The sequence below is a fragment of the Scyliorhinus canicula genome, chromosome 2 (assembly GCF_902713615.1).
Source record: "Scyliorhinus canicula chromosome 2, sScyCan1.1, whole genome shotgun sequence".
In the NCBI taxonomy this organism is placed as follows: Eukaryota; Metazoa; Chordata; class Chondrichthyes; order Carcharhiniformes; family Scyliorhinidae; genus Scyliorhinus; species Scyliorhinus canicula.
The window spans coordinates 5,905,808-5,930,499 of NC_052147.1; the positions used below are offsets into that span (position 1 = coordinate 5,905,808).

Below are 24,692 nucleotides of genomic sequence, written 5' to 3' on the forward strand. Positions count from 1 at the left end.
ACACTCAGGCAAATGCTAGCTTGATATCAAGGACGGTTAGGGGCAGCAGGGTAGCATGGTGGTTAGCATAAATTCTTCACAGCTCCAGGGTCCCAGGTTCGATTCCCGGCTAGGTCACTGTCTGTGCGGAGTCTGCACGTCCTCCCCGTGTGTGCGTGGGTTTCCTCCGGGTGCTCCGGTTTCTTCCCACAGTCCAAAGATGTGCGGGTTAGGTGGATTGGCCATGCTAAATTGCCCGTAGTGTTCTAAAAACAAGTAAGGTTAAGGGGGGGGGGGGGGGGGGGGGGTTGTTGGGTTACGGGTATAGGGTGGATACGTGGGTTTGAGTGGGCTCGGCACAACATCGAGGGCCGAAGGGCCTGTTCTGTGCTGTACTGTTCTATGTTCTATGACAGTCAATCTCAACTCCCTCTTAAGTTCAGCTGCTTGAATCATGGTTGTAATGAGCTCAGGAGTTGAATTGAGCATCAGTGAGCAGGTTACACCTGTCCTCCACTAATATCAAAATCTGACTTTTTCCATTTAATTAAGACGTTTTAACATAATTCCGATACTATTTATTACTTTAAAGAAAACATATAAACAAGATTTTTTCAATGATTAATCATTTCTGCATTTTTTCAAAATATAAACGGATGATCTTTAAAAGGTATAAAAGGTAATTCTGTTCTAATTTGTGCACCTTAATCTTTTGTTGCGATTAGTTTTGACATGAATCTGCGATGCCTGATTAGGCAGCAGAGTTATTTGGACAGATTCTGCAGTTGTAGCGATTGTTCACTGTACCACATACTTTGTCCTTTTCGTTTGCATTAAAAAATACTAAGTTATAAAGGGTCCTCGCTCCTTGCATGTGAAATACTCAATTTGACCATTGTACAAGATTAGTTTACGCTTCTCTTTGAAGCCAGTGACGAGCTCCGTTGATTCACTGTTGACTGCAAACTACAGGCCTTTAGAGCATCACGTAATGGGAGCGTGGGAGCAACTGCATTTTTGCAAATTCTGACTCTGCTCAACTTTTTACCCATTTTTTGATCTGTTTTCACATTTCTTTTATGTCTTTTCTTGGCATACTAGGTCCCGAAGTTTGCTGGTCAATATCTCATTGAGTCGAGACAAAATGCTTAAACCTCCGTTGATTTGTGGCGGCTAGAAAGAGTTAGGGCGGGGCCTTCTCATTGGTGGCACAGCTGCTTTTGGAAGGCTTCCCACCCTGACGCCGTGGTTTTTCAGATGGATAATAGCTGCTAGCGATGATGTTGATCTGTCTGAATGTCTCAGCTCTGAAGCTCAGGTTGTCAAAGCCCAATTTCAAGAGTTTCCGTTGCTGTTATGAAAGCCATGGCGGTTCACGAGGAGGCTCTTGTAACGGAGAGGGCACGGTCTTTGGTGGATCAAGAGAGGAAATTGAATCTGGTCTCCGAGACCTGGGTTGGGTTGGCCTTCTGAAACTTGGCCCTGTGTAGTTCTGTTCCTGATGTTGGTCAAGAGGGTTTCGGGATGGCTGAACCTTCGGGATGGGTGGGGGGTCATGGGTCCCCCCACCCTCCTGCTGGAGCCTGGGTTGTTGACCGTTTGGGTTCAGGTGACATGGCATGTTGGAAGCAATGAGGTTTCGTGCTTTGATCGCTGGAATCCTGGGAAGATTTATCCTTGATTTGTGCTTTCTTCGTGCACTCCCTGATATATGCCTCGAATCTCAGTTAACCTGAACTTCGCTCCTGTTAATGATGTTGTTGTCTGTTGATGTTGTGAACTTTTCTGCTTGCACAGAAGTGTCCTGCACCGCTGATTATCTTGATTTAACAAGTTTATACAAAGTGGAGCGTTTGGGTTGGCAGGATTAGTTCCGTTCTCGCTTTATTCGAGGAAGGTCCTCCCAGTGAGAGCTAATCTTTTTTGGCTGTGTCTTTTTCGTCTTCAGGTCCAGGCTGACCGTGTAATAACCTGTTGAGGACTGGAATCTGTTGGGACTCTTCATATGGGTCTCTCTCTTTGACTGTTCTAACAGCTGTCAGAGCTCTCATGAGTGAGGTCTGATACGTAACATCTTAGGAGGTGGTCTGTGGGTTTGGAGGGTTACTTTTGACAGTTCTTCTTCACTCTTCTACTGACTTTGAGAGGTTTTGACGGCATTGCAACTACTTCTCTCTTAGTATTGGTTGGTGATTGGTCCTCCTCCCACGGCGCTCCCTGGTCTCGAGGTCTGTTCCTGGGACCAGTTTATATTCCCTTTGGTTCTCGGCCCCATGATAACTTGTTTTCTTGAGAGTGGCACTGGTGCTGGTGGTCAGTTGATCTGTTTTGTCCTTTGATCTGGAGCTGAGCGATGGGATTACGGAAGTTCAGATTCTTGCTCTTGTTCTTGCTCTCTTTTTCTTCTTCAATGGGAGGCCCAAGGCTGACTATTAAGGTTTAGTTGTGCCCGGTCCTCTCTTTATCTTTGTTATCTCGAAGGTATAGGACGGCTGCCTGGTCCAGTCGGGATCTGGAGAAGAGGTTAAATTGCGCTGTAAGAACAAAGAACAAAGAAAATTACAGCATAGGAAGAGGCCCTTCGGCCCTCCCAGCCTGCGCCGATCCAGATCCTTTATCTAAACCTGTTGCCTATTTTCCAAGGTCTACTTCCCTCTGTTCCTGCCCATTCATATACCTGTCTAGATGCTTCTTAAATGATGCTATCATGCCCGCCTCTACCACCTCCGCTGGTAAAGCGTTCCAGGCATCCACCACCCTCTGCGTAAAAAACTTTCCACGCACATCTCCCTTAAACTTTCCCCCTCTCACCTTGAAATCGTGACCCCTTGTAACTGACACCCCCATTCTTGGGAAAAGCTTGTTGCTGTCCACCCTGTCCATACCTCTCATAATTTTGTAGACCTCAATCAGGTCCCCCCTCAACTTCCGTCTTTCCAACGAAAACAATCCTAATCTACTCAACCGTTCTTCATAGCTAGCACCCTCCATACCAGGCAACATCCTGGTGAGCCTCCTCTGTACCCTCTCCAAGGCATCCACGTCCTTCTGGTAATGTGGCGACCAGAACTGCACGCAGTATTCCAAATGTGGCCAAACCAAAGTCCTGCCAACTCTTGTAAGAGTTAGTCAATTTCCCCTTAGCGCTGGGATTCTAGGGATATTGTTCTCTTCTTCAGTCATTTTGCTTTGCAGCAATGGGTGAGATGTTATGTCTCGAAAGTTGTGCCTCCCTCCTCTGCAACCCCCCATGGAGAAGGATAAGAGCAGCAATGTCATGGAAATACTGTTATGACCCTTGTGGAAACAAACTACAAACATCCCAACTGAGACCAATATACAAGACTTCACTTTTATATTAGCAATCACACCAAAATCAACGTAAATTAAACATGAATTAACAGGAAAATTGCAATAATATGACCGATAAATTACACATAGCAGATACAAAGACATATCTCACACATTTCTCAGTCAGCCCGTTCAGCACGTATCGCATTCATTTCAGCCACAATATCCTTCAAAACGTTGAACTTCTTCAAATCAAATTCCATCTTCATTTCTCTAAAGCTTTAGCACCAAGTCTCATCAAACACCGGCATTACTTCACCCAATTTCCACAAATATAATTTTCACAATCGACACATTTCCAGATCCCTTTCGCCTCTTCTCCTGGATCCAACCTTTTTTGTCTACTTTGCCAGCTATGCTATAGCTTCCATCTCTTCTTCTTCTTCACAAAACCCTGGTCATGTGGGGCCTGTTTTTGCACTATGGCAGTGAATCTAAAGGGTCCCCAAATCCAGATATAAAAGTTCTGTTCAAGATCCGAGCTCCAGCAGCTTGCAGTCAAGTCTCTGAGAATCTCCCATATATAGGATCCTGGGCTTTAAGTATAACGGATAAGAGGGCAAAAGTTAAGAGGCCATGATGAATCTTTATAAAATACTGGTTCTGTCCCAAATGGGTGCCCCAAATGTCAAATTCTGGGCACGACAGTTTAGTAAGTTGACAGCTATAGAGAGGGTGCAGAGAAGAGTTTTAGAATGGATCAAAAGATAAAGAATATCAGTTCTGTGGATGGACTGGAGAAAAAGGGAATGTTGCCCCGGGAGAAGATTGAGAGATTTAATGGAGATGTGTTAAAACTTGTGAAGGGTCTGGACAGAGTAGATAAGATGGGGCTATTCCCAGTGGCGGAATAGCCAAGAACCAAAGAACACAGGTTTCAATTGATCGGCAACATTCAGAAAAAAAGTGTTAGTGCAGCGAGTGGTTAGGATGTGGAATGCAGTGCCTGAGAGTGTGAAGGACGTAGGTTCAACTGAAGCTTTCAAAAGGGAGTTGGAGAAGTGCCTGAATTTTCCGTGTGGTGAGCAAGGCAGGAGTGAGGCAAAGTGAAGCGTTCTTCCAGGCTGCCAACATGGACAGGGTGAGCAGCCTCACTGGGTGCAGCAGCCATTCTATAACACAATGTGGAGGTGCCGGCGTTGGACTGAACACACTAAGAAGTCTGACAGCACCAGGTTATTCACCTGAGGAAGGAGCAGTGCTCCAAAAGCTCGTGTTTGAAACAAACCTGTTGGACTTTAACCTGGTGTTGTAAGATTCTTACTGTTCTATAACACAGGGTTGGGCAAGGCCAGGCCATTCGGGCCATCAGCCCTTCACAGGCTCCTTCCAACTTCGCCTCATTCCCCCTTCTGCTTGCTTCCGAATAACCTCCGCCAATTCCCCATGAGCTGGGCCTTGAGCCCAAAGCCATGGGGCGGAAATCATACCTTTTCAAGTATTATTTCGCAAAAAGCACTCGTTCGTTAAAAACGCACCCAGGGTGGCATTGCCGTCGGTTCAGGTGGATTCGCGCCCTTTCTGTTCCCGCTCCAGCTGCCGCGTGGAAAGCCGTCTCTTCACCAGCGGCCGGCCGCGGTGCGCAGGCACGATCCAGCTGCCGCGTGGAAAGCCGCCTCTTCACCAACGGCCGGCCGCGGCGCGCTCCAGCGCAAGGCGGGATCTCGGCCGCACCGCCCAGCGTGTGCCAATTTGGCGGGAGTTCCACGGGCGCGCGCAGCCCCGCTCCTCCCGCCCGGCCGGCATCGCCTCGTCTGTCGGCCGCTTTCAAACGAACCGTTTGAAGGCATCACCCTGCCTCCCCCCACCCCGCTACCCTCTCTTCAGCTTTACAGAATTGACTGCAGCCAATGGTTCGGCATGCACTGCCCGACAGTGTGGAGGAGGTGGCTTCAAAATGGCAGTCAGACTGTTATTTGAAGATGAAGAATGTGCAGGGTTGTGGGCAGAGGCTCATTTACAGAGCTGGTGCTGACCAGACGGGCCGAATTACCTCCTACCGCACTGTAACAATCCTGCCTTCAGAGGTACAACCAGAAGTTGACCCGAAAGAGAAAATGCTGGAAAATCTCAGCAAGTCTGGCAGCATCTGTAGGGAGAGAAAGGAGCTAACGTTTCGAGTTCGATGACTCTTTGTCAAAGCTGCTTTTATCCAGTTTTAACCAGAAGATAACCATTCGATTTAAAGCGAGGACCAGAAACGACAGGAGGAAAAAGCCTTTTTAACATGAAGAATGGTTAGGTTCTGAAGTGTATTGTCTGGCAGTACGGTGGAGACAAAACCAGATTTTAAAAGGAAATTGGAAGATTAACTGATGGGACATTTTGGAGAGCTATGGGGAAGGCAGGGAGTGGGATTAAATGGATGGCCTCCTTCTGTGCTGGAAGCATTCAATGATTCAATACGGCCCCTCGAGCTTGCTCTGCTAGACAATGTGACCATGAATGGTCTTCTGCCTCAACTTCACGTGTCCAATAATTATAGTCACCAGGTTTGTAAATTGAAACACAATTATAGATTATCATAGAGTTTACAGTGCAGAAGGAGGCCATTCGGCCCATCGAGTCTGCACCAGCTCTTGGAAAGAGCACCCTACCCAAGGTCAACACCTCCACCCTATCCCCATAACCCAGTAACCCCACCCAACACTAAGTGCAATTTTGGACACTAAGGGCAATTTATCATGGCCAATCCACCTAACCTGCACATCTTTGGGCTGTGGGAGGAAACCGGAGCACCCGGAGGAAACACAAGCACACACGGGGTGGATGTGCAGACTCCACACAGACAGTGACCCAAGCTGGAATCGAACCTGGGACCCTGGAGCTGTGAAGTAATTGTGCTATCCACAATGCTACCGTGCTGCCGTTTATCTATAACAGAAATAAAAACTAAATATGCTGTAATTTCAGCTGGATTGCAAGCAAGCTAACCCACTACCCTCAAAAAACTGTCCCACCCTCTACCCACACATACAAGACAGGCAAACACAGAAGGGCGGAAAGGGGTAAAATAATAATAAGGTTTAAGGGCAAAAACAAAAGTTCCTGCTTCAGATGATGAGTTCTGTGCAGAAGACATTCCTCCCACCACACTGGTTGATTGAAGCTCAGGAAAAGAGAGGTGGCTAGCGAGATAGGTAAAGTAAAGGCAGCAAAGTAGGGGCAGCAGGGTAGCATGGTGGTTAGCATAAATGCTTCACAGCTCCAGGGTCCCAGGTTCGATTCCGGCTTGGGTCACTGTCTGTGCGGAGTCTGCACGTCCTCCCCGTGTGTGCGTGGGTTTCCTCCGGGTGCTCCGGTTTCCTCCCACAGCCCAAAGATGTGCGGGTTAGGTGGATTGGCCATGCTAAATTGCCCGTAGTGTCCTAAAAAGTAAGGTTAAGGGGGGGTTGTTGGGTTGCGGGTATAGGGTGGATACGTGGGTTTGAGTAGGGTGATCATTGCTCGGCACAACATCGAGGGCCGAAGGGCCTGTTCTGTGCTGTACTGTTCTATGTTCTATGTTCTATTTGTTCAGTACTCACAAGTAGTAGGCTTTCTTCTGGAGACATATTCGCTTTTATTAAATTGGGCCTTTAACTCGAAGGTTCAACTTCAGGTCTGTTTCTTTTTTGAGACCCTTTGTCTCGCATCAAACCCGGCTTCCAGCTCATGGATTGACTTCAATCCTTTGCAGTCACGAGAGAATGACATCCAGTCTTACTGGGGACAGAGAAGAACTCTTACACTGGATTTTTAGAGATAACATATCTGATGAGAGAGAAAGACGTAGAGCTGCTCCTTCCAAACTTCAGAACTAAATGTGAAACTAGAAACCCAGCCTTGTCTCTGAAAATCATCCAAGTAAGATCAGAACCAATCACCACTTGTTACTGGGCAAAGCACAGCATTTCGAGCCAGTTCATTGACCGCCAGTCAAGTCAGTCAAAGAGAGTCATCACTGATCACTCCTGCTGCTACAATCCTCTGCTCGGCCATGTACAGGCCGCATTGCCTTAAAGTCACAGGTCTATTACTCATCCATGGATCAAAACTGTAATGGTAAAAGAAAGGGGAAATAAGAGAACAAACAGCAAGGACCCTTACACTTGTTATTATATATTTTCTCTCTCCTTCCTTTCTTGAATATTTGAAAATGAAATGAAATGAAAATCGCTTATTGTCACGAGTAGGCTTCAATAAAGTTACTGTGAAAAGCCCCTAGTCGCCACATTCCAGCGCCTGTCCGGGAATTGAACCGTGCTGCTGGCCTGCTTGGTCTACTTTAAAAGCCCGCGATTTAGCTCAGTGAGCTAAACCAGCCCCTAGTTGGCTGGATTGTTTTTGAGTGTTGAGGCATTTTAGAAAGTCATAACCTATGCGCCCTACAGCTACCTCTTTTAGCACCCTACAATGCAAGCCATCAGACCTTTAAGATTTGTTGGCTTTTGGTCTCTTAAATTCTCTAATATATTTTCTCATTCTAGTATTATTTACTTTGAGTTCCTCATTCATATTCCCCTCTTGGTTACCCTCTACTTCTGGTATGTAACTTGTGTCTTCTACTGTGAAGAGAGGCAAAAAAAAAATGTGTACCATCTTTGCCATTTCCTCATTGATAATTTCTCCCGACTCTAGGAGCTGTTTACTTTAGCTGTTCTGCTCCTTTATATATATTCAGGAAACCAGCCAGAGCTCTGTAAGATTCAGAAACAGCTTAGTAGTGGGGATTCAGAGAAAATGAGCAGGATTTCTGAGCCCCGGCAAGGCCGGAAACAGGCAGACAAGCCCCAAGAGCACCTTTACCAGCTGGTATATTGGTTTCCCAAGCCTGGCCTGGTGTTAACCATTTTGGGAGGGCAGCCAATTTGGCTCATTAAGAGCTTTGTTAAAGGTTGAAAATGAAAGGTAACTGGATTTTACAGTTGGCCTGTGATGTGACTAGAGGAAGGGGGAGCAGAGAGATCTGTTGCCTTGAGGCGGGCACCTGGTACAGGCCAGTGGGGTGCCGGTGCTTCAGGTTGCAAAGCCCAACTCCACCCCAGCCCCGACCCTCAACATCCCACTGCCCCACCCACCTGAAGAGTAAATAAATGCTTATACCCTCTACGTGTTCTTTTATCAATTGCATTTGATTTGTGTTAAAGGTATTCAATTTGAGACATTTCAAAATTCTTTGGTTCATGAGGTATTCAGTCTCTGGGAACCTTGGAGAACGAAAAAGAAAACGGGGCACTTGGCGAGCATCTGCTGCATGTGTCTAACTGGTATAATTAGTTGGTAATTAGCAGTTGTAAGGAAGAAGATCGAGGAAGCTTGGCAGTTGAGTTGTTTAATATGTGTAACAAACTCTCAGCGAAAGCATTTTATTTAATGTCAATAGACAATTTTAAAAAGAGCATGAAAACTGTTGAACGGAACAGTAAAGAGGGAACTAACTGAATAGTGTTGAATCCTGCACGGCTGAGAGTGAGAAATGTTCATGTTCAGGGATGATGTGGAGATGCCGGCGTTGGACTGGGGTGAGCACAGTAAGAGGTCTTACAACACCAGGTTAAAGTCCAACAGGTTTGTTTCAAACACGAGCTTTCGGAGCGCAGCTCCTTCCTCAGGTGAATGGCGAGGATACCTCGCCATTCACCTGAGGAAGGAGCTGCGCTCCGAAAGCTGGTGTTTGAAACAAACCTGTTGGACTTTAACCTGGTGTTGGAAGACTTCTTACCATGTTCAGGGAGACAGCTGGTCAAGGATGATACTAATTAAGCCAAGAAGACGACTCAATTAATAACAAAATCACAGTCTGAATGTTTCAGCATTTGCTGCCTGGATTATAACTTGGGGCAGTGGGATGGCAGTCTCTTATGCTGACAGGAGTAACATTTCTGTTGGTCTCACACTTCAAAGAGGCGATCAGAACTGAATAACATGTGACAATCCCCATGATTTTCTCATCTGTAACAGACCACATCAACATGGGAAACTGAGGCTGAAAGGAGAATAATTTTCATTCTACTAAAGGTGGACTGTCCAAATGCCACCAGGAATTCAGAGGCTTGAGATGGAACCAGAAGTGGATTACTACGATTAAAAATGGAATTTTGTCATCTTTATCAGATGTTAGGGGACCAAGTAATGACCAATCAATCTGAAGCTCCAGAGCTGAGCTTGGTAGGGTCTTTCATTTCATTGGTCGGAAGGAGTACAGCAAGATTGGATGAGGTAATATGATAAATCCAGAGGTAGGAGTTGGGTGAAAGTGATTCCAAGCTTACGTTTGGAAGGTTGTAGAAGACAATGAACACCGATGGAAACAAGGAATTTCATATTCTGAGGCCCAGAGAAAAAATGAGTTTAATAAGAAAATGGAGCAGTGAAATTTGATTTTAAAGTAGAGTGGAGGGCTAGCAGATAATTTCCTCCCACAAGTCTTGAAAGATGAGCTGTTAGGTGAATTGGACATTCTGAATTCTCCCTCTGTGTACCCGAACAGACGCCGGAATGTGGCGACTAGGGGATTTTCACAGTAACTTCATTGTAGTGAAATGAAATGAAAATCACTTATTGTCACAAGTAGGCTTCAATGAAGTTACTGTGAAAAGCTCCTAGTTGCCACATTCCAGCGCCTGTTGGGGGAGGCTGGTACGGGAATTGAACCGTGCTGCTGGCCTGCCTTGGGCTGCTTTAAAAGCCAGCGATTTAGCCCAGTGTGCTTAACCAGCTGTGAATGTAAGCCTGCTTGTGACAATAAAGATTATTATAATTATTACAACAAAGTCCGACAGGTTTGTTTCAAATCACTAGTTTTCGGAGCATTGCTCCTTCCTCAGGCTGTTCTTCACCTGAGGAAGGAGCAGTGATCCGAAAGCTAGTGATTCGATACAAACCTGTTAGACTTTAACCTGGTGTTGTCAGACCGCTTACTGTGCCCACCCTGGGATCTCCACTTATTATTATTAGTATGGAATATTTAAAACTCAGACAAGAGGCAAGGAAGAAGGTTTAGAAGGATTATAGTGATATATAAACAACAGAGCTAGAAAGGATGAATTATTTCAAGTGGGAGGTGAAAATATGAAGTGGGGATTACCAAAATTAGGTTAAACCATGGGCAGGATTCTCCAGGGTTGACGCGGAAATTGCCTTCGGCGATTGGCTGGAGAATCCCCGTTGCTGCCGAAATCGGGGTCGACGCTGCTTTTGCGATGCTCCACCCCCTCCAAAATGTGTACTCGCACCGTACGCCGTCAGGATGGTCTCAGGACATTACCTTAGGCCCTCCCCTGATGTTCTGCTCCTGGCCGAGTTCCCGACGGCGTGGGGGCGCGTGTGCTATTTTATTCCAGGAACCCGGCACGGTGGCTGCGGATTGAGTCCAATGCCGCCACAGTCGGGGGAGGGTGGCGTAGGAGCCGTTTCGCAGGCAGGAAGCACTGGTGGGGGGCGGTCCGGGGGTGGCGAGCCTGGCTAAAAGGGAGCACCATTTGGCAAGCGGGGTCCAGGCCCGACCTGCGCCATGTCGCACAGTGTGGTCGCTGCCGTGCGCATGCGTGGTCACGGACACAGCAATTCTCCGGCCCTATCTGCAGCTAGAACCAGGGGCTCTATGTAGCGTGCCTGCTAGCCCCCCATCAGACGGAGGATCGGTGGAGATTTTGCGCCTTTTTTTGGGCGTAAAACGCCATTGTTCCCACGCCGGCGTCAGCACATTGTCTCCCAAAAGGGGAATCCCGCCCCATGGGAGGGATTCTCCGGAGCCCCATGCCGAAATCACGTTTGGCGCGGGGGCGGAGAATCGAAGTTCACGTGGGTCCCCGGAGAATCGCTCAAGCACGGTTTACACGGCGCATATGGGGGGGGGTGGCATTGACAGAGGCCCCCCCACCCCTGCGATTCTCCAGGGAAAACTGTCCAAGTTCCCGACTACGTGGTTCTAACCACGTCTGGCCGGTCGGGAAGCTCGGGTGGCGGCTGTGGCTCAGTCCGCGGCCGCCCTGGTGGGAGGGGCGGGGGATCACGTACCGGGGGGGGTTGGCCTTATGGGCGGCCGGGGCCAATTTTTCCTTCATCAATTTAAGTGGTCCTCTTACCTCATGACCAAAAATTATTTCAAAAGGACTGAATTTGATTGATTCATTCGGTGCATCCCTAATTGCAAACAGTCAGAATGGAATTATTTTATCCCAATCCTCTGGATGATCGTGACAATAAGCCCTCAACATTGTCTTTAATGTCTGATGCCACCTTTCTAACGCTCCCTGCGATTCTGGATGGTCGCAGTTGATTTAAATTGTTTTATTCCTAAGCTATCCTAACTTCTTTGAATAACCTTGAGATAAAATTTGATCCTTGATCCGATTGTATGTCTGTGGTTAGTCCATATCTAGGAAAGAATTTAAGTAACCCCTTCACAATCTTTTTAGCTGCAATATTACGCACTGGAATGGCCTCTGGAAGCCTAGTAGACACATCTATTATATTCAAAAGATATTGATTCTCACTTTTTGTTTTAGAAAGTGGTCCTACACAATCGATTAGGACCCTTGTAAAAGGTTCCTCAAATGCTGGAATGGGTATTAAGGGTGCTGGTTTTATCACTGTTTGAGGTTTCGCTATCACTTGATATGTGTGACATGATTGACAAAATGTAACTACATCTTTATGTAGTCCAGGCCAATAAAAATATTTCTGGATTTTAGCTTGAGTTTTCCTTATTCCCAAATAACCTCCCACCGGTACCTCATGTGCAACTCGCAACACCTCCTTTCTAAACCCTACAGGCAATACTACTTGATGAACTTCTGCCCACTTTTCATCCGCCTGCATACGTACAGGTCTCCATTTTCTCATAAAGACATTACTTTTACGGTAATAACACTCTGGTATACACTCAGATTCCTCTTCCGTGTATACTTTCTGATACATCCGTTTTACTTCTACATCTTTCTGTTGTAACTCTGCCAATTTTCCTGAACTAAAAATATCCGCCTCATCCTCCACCTGTTCTTGTTCTTTTTCAACCATCTGATCAAAAATCGTTTCTGATAATTGCACTTCAACTTCATCTTCACTCTTTGATTTCTCTCCTGTCTTAACCTGTGACTTTGTGACCTTGTTACTACACAATCCGGTATAATCCCAGGATGTACATCCTTCAACACTTCAGTTGTCTGATTTTCCACTGGCTTATCAACCACAGTAGGCATCACTCCCACCTGCGATCCAGCTATATCATTACCCAAGATAAACTGCATTTCTGGGCAAGATAGTTTCTCTATTACTCCTACTACCACTTCACCACTCTTCACTGGACTTTCCAACCTTACCTTATATGAAATGAAAAAATGAAAATCGCTTATTGTCACGAGTAGGTTTCAATGAAGTTACTGTGAAAAGCCCCTAGTCGCCACATTCCGGCGCCTGTCCGGGGAGGCTGGTACGGGAATCGAACCGTGCTGCTGGCCTGCTTGGTCTGCTTTAAAAGCCAGAGATTTAGCCAAGTGAGCTAAACCATGGAACACTACTCCTCTCACCCTGAATTCCACATATCACCACCTTTTCTGGCAACATTCTTACCAAACTATGTAACTCCTCATCTCTTACTATTAAAGATTGACCAGCTCCCGTATCTCTTAAAATTGTGACTTCTTTATCTGCTCCTCCTGATATACATGGGTAAACTTCACCCACACAAGTAAATTCTTCAAAGACATCTGACACCTTCTCATGAATCACCTCTTGATCACACTGTACATTCTTTTGCACCTCCTTCGCTTCACTTGGGCTTTCCTTTCCCACTTTATCAAACCCTACTGTCTTACAATTGCTTCAATTGTAAGATTGTGAGACCACAATTGCTTCACAGCTCCAGGGTCCCAGGTTCGATTCCCGGCTTGGGTCACTGTCTGTGCGGAGTCTGCACGTTCTCCCCGTGTCTGCGTGGGTTTCCTCCGGGGGCTCCGCTTTCCTCCCACAGTCCAAAGATGTGCCGGGTAGGTGGATTGGCTATGCTAAATTGCCCTTAGTGTCCAAAATTGCCCTTAGTATTGGGTGGGGTTACTGGGTTACGGGGATTGGGTGGAGGTATTGACCTTGGGTAGGGTGCTCTTTCCAAGAGCCGGTGCAGACTCGATGGGCCGAATGGCCTCCTTTTGCACTGTAAATTCTATGATTCTATGATTATCCTGTTTTACCACATCAGCCTTCCCAGTGCTTTTCTTCCACCACCAACACTGTGACTTTACATGGCCTAGTTTAATACAGTGAAAACATTTGAAACTTTTCATGTCTCTTCCACCCTCCTGGATTTATTTTTTAGTCTGAGGTTTACTCCCCTTATTATCTCCCATCAGATCACCTTTACCTTTACCACTTCTCATGTCCCCATTTTCTATCTCTCTCAGGCTGAAAATAATGTTGGAAATCAAGTTTTGATTTATGAACTAATTCATAATTATCTGCCATTTCTGCTGCTAATCTCACAGCTTTAACCCCCTGTTCTTCCACATGAGTTCTCACTACATCAGGAATTGCATTTTAAACTCCTCCAAAAGTATAATTTCTCTGAGAGCTTCATACGTTTGATCTATTTTCAAAGCCCTTATCCACCTATCAAAATTACTCTGTTTGTTCCTTTCAAACACCATATGTTTGACCAAATTATTTCCTTATATTTCTGAACCTTTGTCTGTAGGCTTCAGGAACTAGTTCATATGCACCTAAGATGGATTTTTTCACCTCCTCATATGTCCCAGATACCTCCTCTGGTAGTGATGCAAACACTTCACTAGCCCTGCCTACCAGCTTTGTTCGAATCAATAATACCCACATGTCCTGTGGCCATTTCATTTGTTTAGCTACCTTCTCAAATGAAATGAAAAATGCTTCCACCTCCTTCTCATCAAACCTTGGCAATGCTGGGACATATTTAAATAGGTTCCCACCAAGCCTTCGACTATGACGCTCTTTCTCACTATCCTCATCACTATCGTCCAACTGTACATTTCCCTTTACGTCTGCCAATTTTAACTGACTGTCATGTTTCATGGCCATTTTCTGAAGTTCAAACTCTCTCTTTATCTTTTTCCCTGATCTGTATCTCCCTTTCGCTTGCTTTTTGTTCTGCCATTCTTTTTGCTTTCCTTTCTTCTCTCTCTTTTTCCTCTCTCCCTCTTTCTCTCTTTCTCTTTTGTTTTCCTCTCTCTCTCTCTTGTATTCAAGCTGCTTTAATTCTTTCTCATGTTCCATTTGTTTAATTTGCAACTGAATTTTTGCTATTTCCAATGAGTCAAACTATATCTCAGGCAACTTTAAATGCTTAGCCACCGTCATAATGACCTCATCTTTTCGCATTTTGTCAGGTAATGTTAACTGCAATATTCTTGTCAAATCTAACAGTCTGCTTTTAGTCTCTGTCCGTAAGGTACTGCGTGTGACCGTCTCCACCCCCGAAATCTTCAGAGCCTCTGAAGGAGCCATTGTCCACAACACACTCTCCACTTAAACTAGAATACCACACCTGAAAAGCAGCCACAATATGTTCACCCCTCTCTGTCTCTAAGTTCACTAAGCCAATCCAATAGATAGACTTTTATCCCCCTCGAGCCCCCAATTTATTATGGGCCAGGGTTTAGAGAACCCCAAAGTGTATCATGGAGTTCACCTGACCCACAACTTTTAATAGATTGTGGTATGGGGAGCACACGGCCCACTCCACAGGTGTGGTACAGCAGAAATGGAAAAGTAATTTTTAAAAGCAAAACAATGTTTATTCTATGAACTCAAGTTAACCTTTTTGAAACATACAGTGAACATCTTAGCAACCACCAATTCAAATATAACCCCCAAAGAATATAACACTAAGTAATGCTTTATGCTTTCCTTTTAACATCCATAAGACTTAAACACTAATCAACAGAAGCACATTAGGTTTACATTCACTACTGAGAACATTTATAATTCTGAATTCACCAAATGATCAAGAGATAGTCTTTTGATGGCAGAGAGAACAGCGGTACACCTGCTCTGTCTGGCTTCAGCTCCAACACTGAAAACAAAACTAAAACACAAACTGCAGCAAACAACCTAAAACGAAAGTAAAATGCTGACAGACAGCCCAGCTCCACCCACTCTCTGACATCACTGCAGTAATAAACACCCATTTTTTAAAGGTACTCTCACTACAGATATTTATATACACACCCATTTATAAACACCCATTTCTTAACGGTAATCTCACATGACACCGCTGCCCGGGCATCCTGGTGGCCGTGGTTCGCAGGGAACTGAATGTACCATTCCGCAATGTCATACAGGGCGTCTGTCACGGCATGGATGCACCTGTGCACCGATGCCTGGGTGATGCCGGACAGGTCTCCACTCGGTGACTGGAACAACCCCATCGCATAGAGGTTGAGCGCAAACGTCACCTTGACGGCCACCAGGAGGGGGTGTCCACCCCCAGTCCCATGCGGTGCCAGGTGTACCATCACGGTTTCCGAGCTCATCCAGTGTCTCTTCCTGCATGCCCTGTCCGGGAGGTCCTGGAAGGACATGCGGCACCGGTACACATCAGGCACCACATCAGGCTCCTCCATGGCACCACCTCCTCCTCCCCCTCCTCATCGGCATCCTCGTCCTGTGGCTCTCCTTCGTCTTGGTCCTCCTCCTCCTGCGCCTGTTGGGTGGGCAGCCTTCCAGCCTGAGCGACTGGTACCTGCCCCCTGCGGCACACTGCTCTGCTTCAGCCTCCGCCATCTCCCTGTCACCCCCCTGCTCCAGCTCCCACAGGGCTTCATGCAGGGCAGCGGCCCCCGTCACGGCGGCCAACAACGCTGGAAGATGGCCAAACATTCTGATCTGCAGGGGGGGGCGGTAGACAAAGTTCCACCATGGCGCATAATCCCCTGCACAACCAGGTGCCATGGCCTACATGGTCGCCCCGAATGGCAGCTCACGCCCCAGCCACCCATGCCCCCCCCCCCCCCCCCCCACTCCCACCCCCCCCCCCCCCCCCCCCCCCCCCGACACCCCGGCACCTGTCGCCCGTCCCTCCTGCCAGGGCCACAATTTAATGACACTGCCCTCACCAGGGACTGCCGTGGGTGTGGCCCTGCATCTATCCGCCAGTGAGTGCCACCGGCTAGGTGGGGGGGGGGGGGGGCCCCGGCACCCATCCGAACTTGCTGGGGGGGGGGTCCCCGGCACCCATCCGAACTGGCTGAGCCAGCGACTGGGGTGGTTGCCCATCACCGTGGCCTCCGTAGTGGTGTCCCTGTCATGGTGGGCTGTTCCTGGCTGCTACGGCTGTCTCTCCCCCCCGCCCCGCCCCGCCCCCCCACCACCGGCCGTGCCCGTTCCGCCAGCCCGAGATCCCCCCCACACCGGGCCCTACCTCCTCCGCCCGCAGTGTCAGCCAGCACGATTGGCTGCCGGTTAGAACCACTCCGGGGTGACCTCGGGCCAAGTATCGTTGGGGGCCCAGAGAACCACACGTCGGGCCACCTCTCGCGATTCTCCGGGCCGGGCGGCGCCTGCTGCGTTGGCGCGGTTTTCGTGGATTTGGACGTTCACGAACCAGCGTCGGAACGGCGTCATGGCTCGTTTCAACAGAAACGCCTTTTCTCCGAGCCCGCGCAGGCTTGAAAAGCCCCGCCCCTGAACTCTTTGGAAGCGCTTTATCAATGCAGGTAGTGTAGGAGCTCCATTTGAGAGCAGAGGAGACGGTGTGGCTATAAAGACCCAGTGAATAGGATTCCGCACGATGAAAAAACATTGACAGGGAGGGAGGCACGGACATAACTTCTGAGGAAAGGCACTGTTTGCAATAAATGCAGGCAGTTTACTGAAGAAAAAAGTCCAAAAATGATAAGAGACTTCAATGACAGGTAGAGACATTTCACTGTGCCCCAGCACCGCATGGTGACAGGAAGCAACATTCCTGCATTCCTGTAATTACAAGACATGGGTTTATCATCAAACGGTGGCTAAATAACTCAAGCTGATGAATTAACAAGATTCTCAGACCTCATGCCCTCCCATTTTATGTAGTAAAATAAACAGGATAAATAGCTTTGTGTTAATGAGCTTGGGAGGTGAAGGCAGACATATATAAATTAAACTGGTAAATTAAACACTAGTTTGCCTTCACTTTGACAATTAATGTCTAATAGATGACCGCATTATTCCCTCCCAATTCAGACTGAGCTCTAAATGCTTCTAACTATTCCCATTCATTATCCAGATCCTTATTTTTCCCCAGTCATGCACTTGCATGGTTATGACAAATATACATGCACATGTCTGCCCAAGTCAGATTGGAGGTGAAAATCTCCTGTAAGATTGCTGCACTTGTACTTCGCAGTAATGGTCACACAAGAGGAAGGTGTAGTTGAAGTAACCTTTTTGGTGCAGCCGCCCGATTGGCCGGTGTTCTCAGGCCGTTGGGGTCAGGGGTCACATTCAGAGCCTGACAAGCTAGAGCAGCCTTTAAGCGCTCCACTCAGCACAGGCTGTCATTCCAGCCAAGAAGATGGCAGCAAAAAGACCAGCTCCAAGATTCCTGGATGCTGATGTTGAATGCCATGCTGGACACCGTTGAGGAGAGGAGGGACACCTTCTTCCCCAGGGTGGGGCAGAGACGCAAGCCCTCTATACCGAACAAGGCCTGCGATGAGGTGCCAGAGGCTGTGAAGGGGTGGAAGGGCTAACAGCGAGGAAAGGTTGAGAGGATTTTGGGTGGGGTTGGGCGTTGAAGAGGGGTGGGACGAACACAGGTGGCACACGGTCACCCTGGAGAGCTGGAGTCGGCGGCACACGTGTTCCGGCAGATCCTCAAGTGTTGATGATATACACTCGGCCTGAGCCGGCACCGCCTTTACACCTCCTCCACCTGGTGGACGACCAGTACTTGAGCCTCACAGGCTGACCCCTTCTGTTCTGGGGCAGGTTCCTCTTGTGCAGGGTCTTTCCTGGGCTGACCCTGGTGCTCTCTCCGCAGTGCATCCACCACGGCAGCAGCAGCCAGATAGTTGGTCGGCATTGTTGGCTGGATGCTGAAATCCATGTCTTTGCAGATGGGGGCTGGGGAGATAAAGAATGTCAGCAAGATAAAGATTCTCTTGACCATCCAATGTCACCAGGTTACATGGTCATCCTGTATTGCATTGCTGCACCACCCTCAACATGTCCCCACTGTGCCACTATGTTCCCCCAGCCTCTTTGGTATGATATAGTCCACACTGCATCCCTGTCCCCATCAGTGACTGTCACCTGGACTGTGATGCGGGAAGCCTCCATCCACACCTCCCTTCCTTGCGAATTCAAGTACCAGTGTCTGCCGTAACTGGTGTTAGCGATAGGTTCTGTGGCCCCTCCTGTTTCCCCCAGTCTGGTGTACTGTGGGTGGTCTACCCAGATCCTCACTGGGTGAGACTTGTGCTCTCCCACCAGAAGAATGGCAATTGATTGTATGGTGGAGGTGTTAACACTGTGTAGGCATGGGGCTCTGTACTGAGAGACTAGTGTGGACGTGGAGCCACACAGCAGGCCGGCGCGGAAGAAGGTAGGCCCCCTCCTGAATCGCATGCACCCGCTGATCGTTGGCCCCCGATCGCAGGCCTGGCCGTCGTGGAGGCCCCCCCTCTCAGAGTCTGATCCCCCTCGACCCCCACCAGGACAGCTACCACAGCCGAGGGTCCATGCTCCCGCCGGGTGGAACCATGTTAGAACCACACCGGCGGGAACTTGGCCGGTCGAGCGCGGAGAATCGCCACGGGGGCCTCTTTCAACAGCCCTCGACCGGTGCCGCGTCAATCACGCACGCGCAGCTGGCAGCGATGCTCCGGTCGCCGGAGAATCGCATCCCGGCGTCGGACTGGTATCGAGGGCCGTCTCGGCATCAACTCCGATTCTCCCAGCCAGCATGGGCTCGGAGAATCCTGGCCACGGTTGTGCATGTTGCCAGGAGCGCGGGACCGCTAGCTCGCTGTCGCTGGCGGCGGGGATCAGACGCAGCATTCTCCGCCCGATGGGGAAACCCGATACTCCAGTCAGGCAATGGAGAATCCACTCCATTGTTTCAGTGGCACAAACAAAATAAAGTTTTGGATGGTGTTCAGTTTTCCTTTAGCATTCGTGCTGCTGCGCCCATCCAGCAAGTGATGAGTATTCTGATTGATGCAGAAAACTGTTGAAATCTTTTTTTGTACCAGGTTTTGGAGCCACCAGCCATTGGAAAGTTTTGCCTTGATTCCGGTTGACCTCTGTTTTGTTACGAATCCTTGGTTGTTGTGAAAAGCAGCTGCATTCACGCCCCCTCTGATATTCAGAGTCACTGCGGATGTCACTGACCAGCAATCAAGGGCAGGAGGACTTGCTGATTTTGCAGGAGTGCTGAGATACAGGTAAAAGCATCTATTTTTCATCGTGTGAGACAAGACCACAGATGGCAGTAGACCACACAACCTGGAAGGATTGGCAATGAAGCACAAAATTGTCCTCTTCCAATGTGGTTATGAAATCAGATCCCAACAGAAGTGACTGCACAGAGGTCAGCAGAGGAAATCCTTGGTGATTTTCCCCCTCAGAGCCTAGGGCAGCTGTGAGCAATTGTCACAAAAGCAACTACCGCCCCGTCTAAAAGCAGGAAATTCCAGGGATTACAGCTGAGACCCCACTGTTCACATTTAGCTAGAGAGCCGTAGATTGCAGAGAATGTGCTTGAGTGGAGTTAATTAATCCCCAACTATTCTACAAAGACAATTCCTTTGCACTGCTTGGAGTCTGTAGCATTCGTCCTTTGTAAGATAAGGAATCATTGTAACTAATCTGATTTATTATCAACATGAATGACAGTTCTTCTTGCTCATTATGTTAAAGTACAATTGAACGTTTCCACCTCCTTCTCACCCCAGGGGGAAGGGCAGGGGGATGGAGGGGCGGAGGGGGGGGAGATGATTCTGAAATCTATAATAAAATGGAAACGTCTGTCAATCGACTAAATTCATTAAATATCAAGGGGATTGGAAAGACCTTCTATCTTGCTAACTTCTCCGTTATATTTTATTCTTGCACAAATGAAAGTGTGAAAAGTTGACAGCCCATCTTATCCTTCAAGGAGACAGAGGCAGAAATAACCTTGACATTGAAATCTGGACAGTGGGGGGAGTTCCAGAAGTCCACTACCTTTTGTGTGAAGACGTGTTTTCTAATATCACCCTGAATTTACAGCCTTGCCGATTAGATTACCCCCTAATCTTTTATATTTTCCATTTTTATTTTGAATTTCCATGATGAGAATCCCTTGACCTGTTTCATTTCCTCCTCCAGTTTTTCTGTGTTCTAGAATTGGCTGTGTGCCGAATGATGACGTTAGGTTGCTGTGGTCAGTTGTTGTAATTCCACCTGAACTGTCGCCAGGCTTCATTTCACAAAATAATTCAACTCAAAACTGCAGTTTAACACTGATTAAAGGCGGATCAGCAGGTAGACACTTGGAAATATAGAAGGAAAAATCAGTTCAAAGTTTTCAAATTCCAGTAAGAATCAGTAATACTATTACTGAAATTCCATTTTAAGGTTTCCAAGACCAGGGCCGGGATTCACCCCTACCCGGTGGGGCGGGGGGTCCTGGCGTGTCAGAGTGGCGTGAACCACTCCGGCGTTGGGCCGCCCAAAAAGGTGCGGAGAATGGGCTAGGCCCACGCCGGATTGGTTTCCACTCCGCCGGCTGCCGTGAACGGCCTTTGGCGCCACGCCAGCCGGGGCCGAAAGGAATTCGCCTGTCCGCGTAAGTCCGCGCATGCGCCGGAGCGTCAGCGGCTGCTGACATCATACCGGCGCATGCGCAGGGGAGGGGGTCTCTTCCGCCCCCGCCATGGTGAAGGCCATGGCGGGGGCGGAAGAAAAAGAGTGCCCCCACGGCACAGGCCCGCCCGCTGATCGGTGGGCCCCGATCGCAGGCCAGGCCACCGTGGGGGCAGCCCCCGGGGTCAGATTGGCTCGCGCGCCCCCCCAGGACCCTGGAGCCAGCCCGCGCCGCCAATCCCGCCGGTACCAGGGGTGGTTTAAATCACGCCGGCAGGAAAGGCCTGTCAGCGGCGGGAATTCGGCCCATCGCGTGCCGGAGAATCGCCGCGGAGGGCCCGCCGACCGACGTAGGGGGCCCGCCGACTGGCGCGGCGTGATTCCCGCCCCCGCCGAATCTCGGGGGGGGGGGGGGCGGAGAATTCGGGACACGGCGAAGGCGGGATTGACGCCGGCCCCGGGCGATTCTCCGACCCTCCGGGGAGTCGGAGAAATCCGTCCCAGTTTGGACAAGTTTGACTGGTACCTTTCTTTGCCAACTTTTACTGTTTTTTTCCTTTGAATGGCAAGTCAACATTCTTAGCAACAGGGTTTTTAAACAGGGGGCAGGGGGAATAGAGGGGGAGCAGGCGGCAAGACTGGTTAAAAAATAATTACAATTGTGGGAGGGATGATTCACATGGACATCATCAAATTGTTGAACTGAGGAACAAATAAGGGGGGGAATCACCTTCTCGGCGTTCACAGTAACTTCATTGAAGCCTACTTGTGACAATAAGGAATTATTATTATTACTGATTACCGTGGACCCCCAAGCAGTCAGTGGGAAATGGAAGGACAAATTCCTGGGCAGATTGCTGAGGACTGCACAAACAGAATCTTCCCAAATTGCAGAGTGCTGGATTAGGTGGGGTAAGCCACTCCCCCTCCCCCCCCCCCACCACCACCACCACAATGCCAACACCGGGACTCCCCCCCCCCCCACTCCTCTTGCAGGCTTCGGGACTCTCCCCCTCCCTCCCACTGCACATAGGGGAACTCTCCCCCCCACCCCCCCCGGCAAAGGAGGAGGGCTACCTCGCTATCAGAGCCCCCTTGGCACAACCCATTTGACACTGTCCCCTTTGCATAGCCCTATTCACACAGCCCACTTGGCAGTGACCCACGGAAGTGTCTCCTGGCACGTCAGTGGTATGGTCACCACAAATGGTTTTGAAAAAACCAGGAGTGGTTCTCCCCCACGTGACATCACCCCACCCGGGTGGGGTGGGGAGGGGTGAGGATATGTCATGGGCGGATGCTACAGCGTAAAACCCGTTAATTATATTAAAATGTATGTCAAATCATGGAAATGAGGTTCACGCCCTCGCAACATTTAGCAGCCATGACAGGATTTGCGCTTGCGCCAATGGGGGCTGCTGGATCTCGCTCCATGGGGCAACAGTTGTAGAGGATTACAGCTACCCTATTACTAGCTGAGGTAAATTCAGAGCATTTCTGACAGCAGAATTTGCTGCTCCCGCCAAAGTCAATACATTTCTGAATGGCTCGCTGCAGTTTTCTAGCCTGCCCCGCCCACAACAGATTCTTAAAATTCTACCCTTTGAGGGTGGAGTTTTCAAATATGTTTTAATAACCAAGGGGCGGCAGGTTGGCACAGTGGCTAGCACTGCTGTCTCACAGCGCCAGAGACCCAGGTTCAATTTCAGCCTCGAGTGTCTGTCGGTGTGGAGTTTGCACTTTCTCCCTGTGTGTGCGTGGGTTTCCTCCGGCCACTCCGGTTTCCTCCCACAGTCCAAAGATGTAGAGCGCGATTCTCCGCACTCACGACGGTGCGGAGAATAGCGGGCGGCGTAAATTTTTACGGCCACGCTGGTCCGACGCCCTCCCGCTATTCTCCCCCCCCCACGCCCGCCTCCCGACACGAATCGCTGCCCGCCGTTTTTTTACGGCGAGCAGCTATTCACCCCTGGCCGATGGGCCGATTTCCAAGGCCTTTACGGCCGTTTTTATGAACGTAAAACACACCTGGTCTGACCGTTCGTAAAAACGGCCATAAAGTCCCGATCTGGGGAACCATGGCACCGATTGGCACGGCAGTACCACGGCCGTGCCAAGGGTGCCATGGGCCCGCGATCAGTGGGCACCGATCGCGGGCAGCGGGTACTTACCCCGCGCACTCTTTCTCCCTCCGCCGCCCCGCGTTATCAATTCGCGGGGCGGCTGAGGGGCATACCGGCCCGCGCATGCGAGGGTTTCACGCATATGCGTGATGACGCCATCCGCGCATACGCGGGTTGGAGTCGTCCAATCCACGCATGCGTGGCTGACGTCATCTGACGCGTCAGCCGTCGCTAACTCTGGCTAGCGGGCTTAACGAAATTCGTTAAGCCCGCGATGCCGGAGTTCACGGCCGCGCAATGCTAGCCCCGACCGGTGAGCTGAATCGGTTCCCGGTCGGGGTGGGGGGCGGAGGCTAGCGTCAAACCCGCCCGTTTTTGACGCCAGCTTCCCGAGTCTTCGTGACTCGGGAGAATCGCGCCTGTAGAGTTTAGGTGGATGAGCCATGATAAATTGCCCTTTAGTGTCCAGGAATGTACAGGTCAGGTTGCGGGGATAGAGGAGGCCACCATTGGCTGACAGCGGAATTATCTGATCTGGCCGCTGTCGGTGTTCTATGCACCGCCCACCGCTGGATAGCCCGTGGCGGGGATTCACTGCCAGACTGGAAGATCCCATCGGTGAGAGCGGCGGGAAAATTCCAGCCGTTATGTCTGACAAACTTATTTGAAGTATTTGAGGTGGTAACAAGGAAGGTCAATGGGGGAAGCATGTTTGATGTAGTCTACATGGACTTTGATAAGGTTTTTGACAAGGTCCCACTTGGCAGACTGATCAGAAAGTTACGACCCTTGGGATCCAAAGGGAACGAGGAAGGTTGGATCCAAAGTTTACTCAGAGACCAGGAGCAAAGGACAATTCTCAAGGGGTGGTTTTAGCTGTTTCCAGTGGTTACTGCAGGGCTCACTGCTCGATTCCGTGTTTTTTGTCCTTCATCTCAATGCTTTAGACTGACATGAAGAGGACATGATTAAGTTGTTTGCAGACAATACAAGAATTGATTGTGTGCTTGATAGTGGGGAAGAGTCGACTGCAGGGAGATAGAAATGGATTGATCAGGTGGGCAAAAAAAATGACAAATGGACTCAATCTGGTGAACTCTGAGATAATGTATTGTGGAAAGAGAGTAATTTTTTTGTCCCCCGATGACAGAAACTGTGCTTTTTACTGATTTAATTAACTATTTGGTACTTCTTCAAATCCTGTTGTCACTGCAGGGAATATTTCGGAAGCATTTGTTACCTGTGGAAGCATCAGCCTAATTTGTACTGACGGTGGCTGTCATGCTTATTATTACAAGCCTCGAGGGTGGTCAGGGGTTCGGATGTTCACAGTCCTTGTGATAGCTTCCCTCCCTCAGGCTGGAAGAAAGGCTGATTAGCAACCCTTCCATCATCTGTTTAATTGCATAAAATGAGGAGACTTTACATAATGTTATTATTTTGCCTTGAAATGTA

General features: G+C 48.9%; 1 protein-coding gene across 1 annotated transcript in view; it reads left to right on the plus strand.

Moving 5' to 3' along the window:
* Positions 1 to 4,025: 4,025 nt before the first annotated feature.
* The window catches only part of LOC119962494 (trichohyalin-like), a 147,259-nt gene continuing 126,592 nt past the window's right edge, over positions 4,026 to 24,692 (plus strand). The window contains exons 1-2 of the mRNA XM_038790440.1: positions 4,026 to 4,137; positions 7,994 to 8,124. Of these exons, the coding sequence (XP_038646368.1) occupies positions 4,026 to 4,137; positions 7,994 to 8,124 (243 nt within the window). The remainder of the gene's footprint in view (positions 4,138 to 7,993; positions 8,125 to 24,692) is intronic.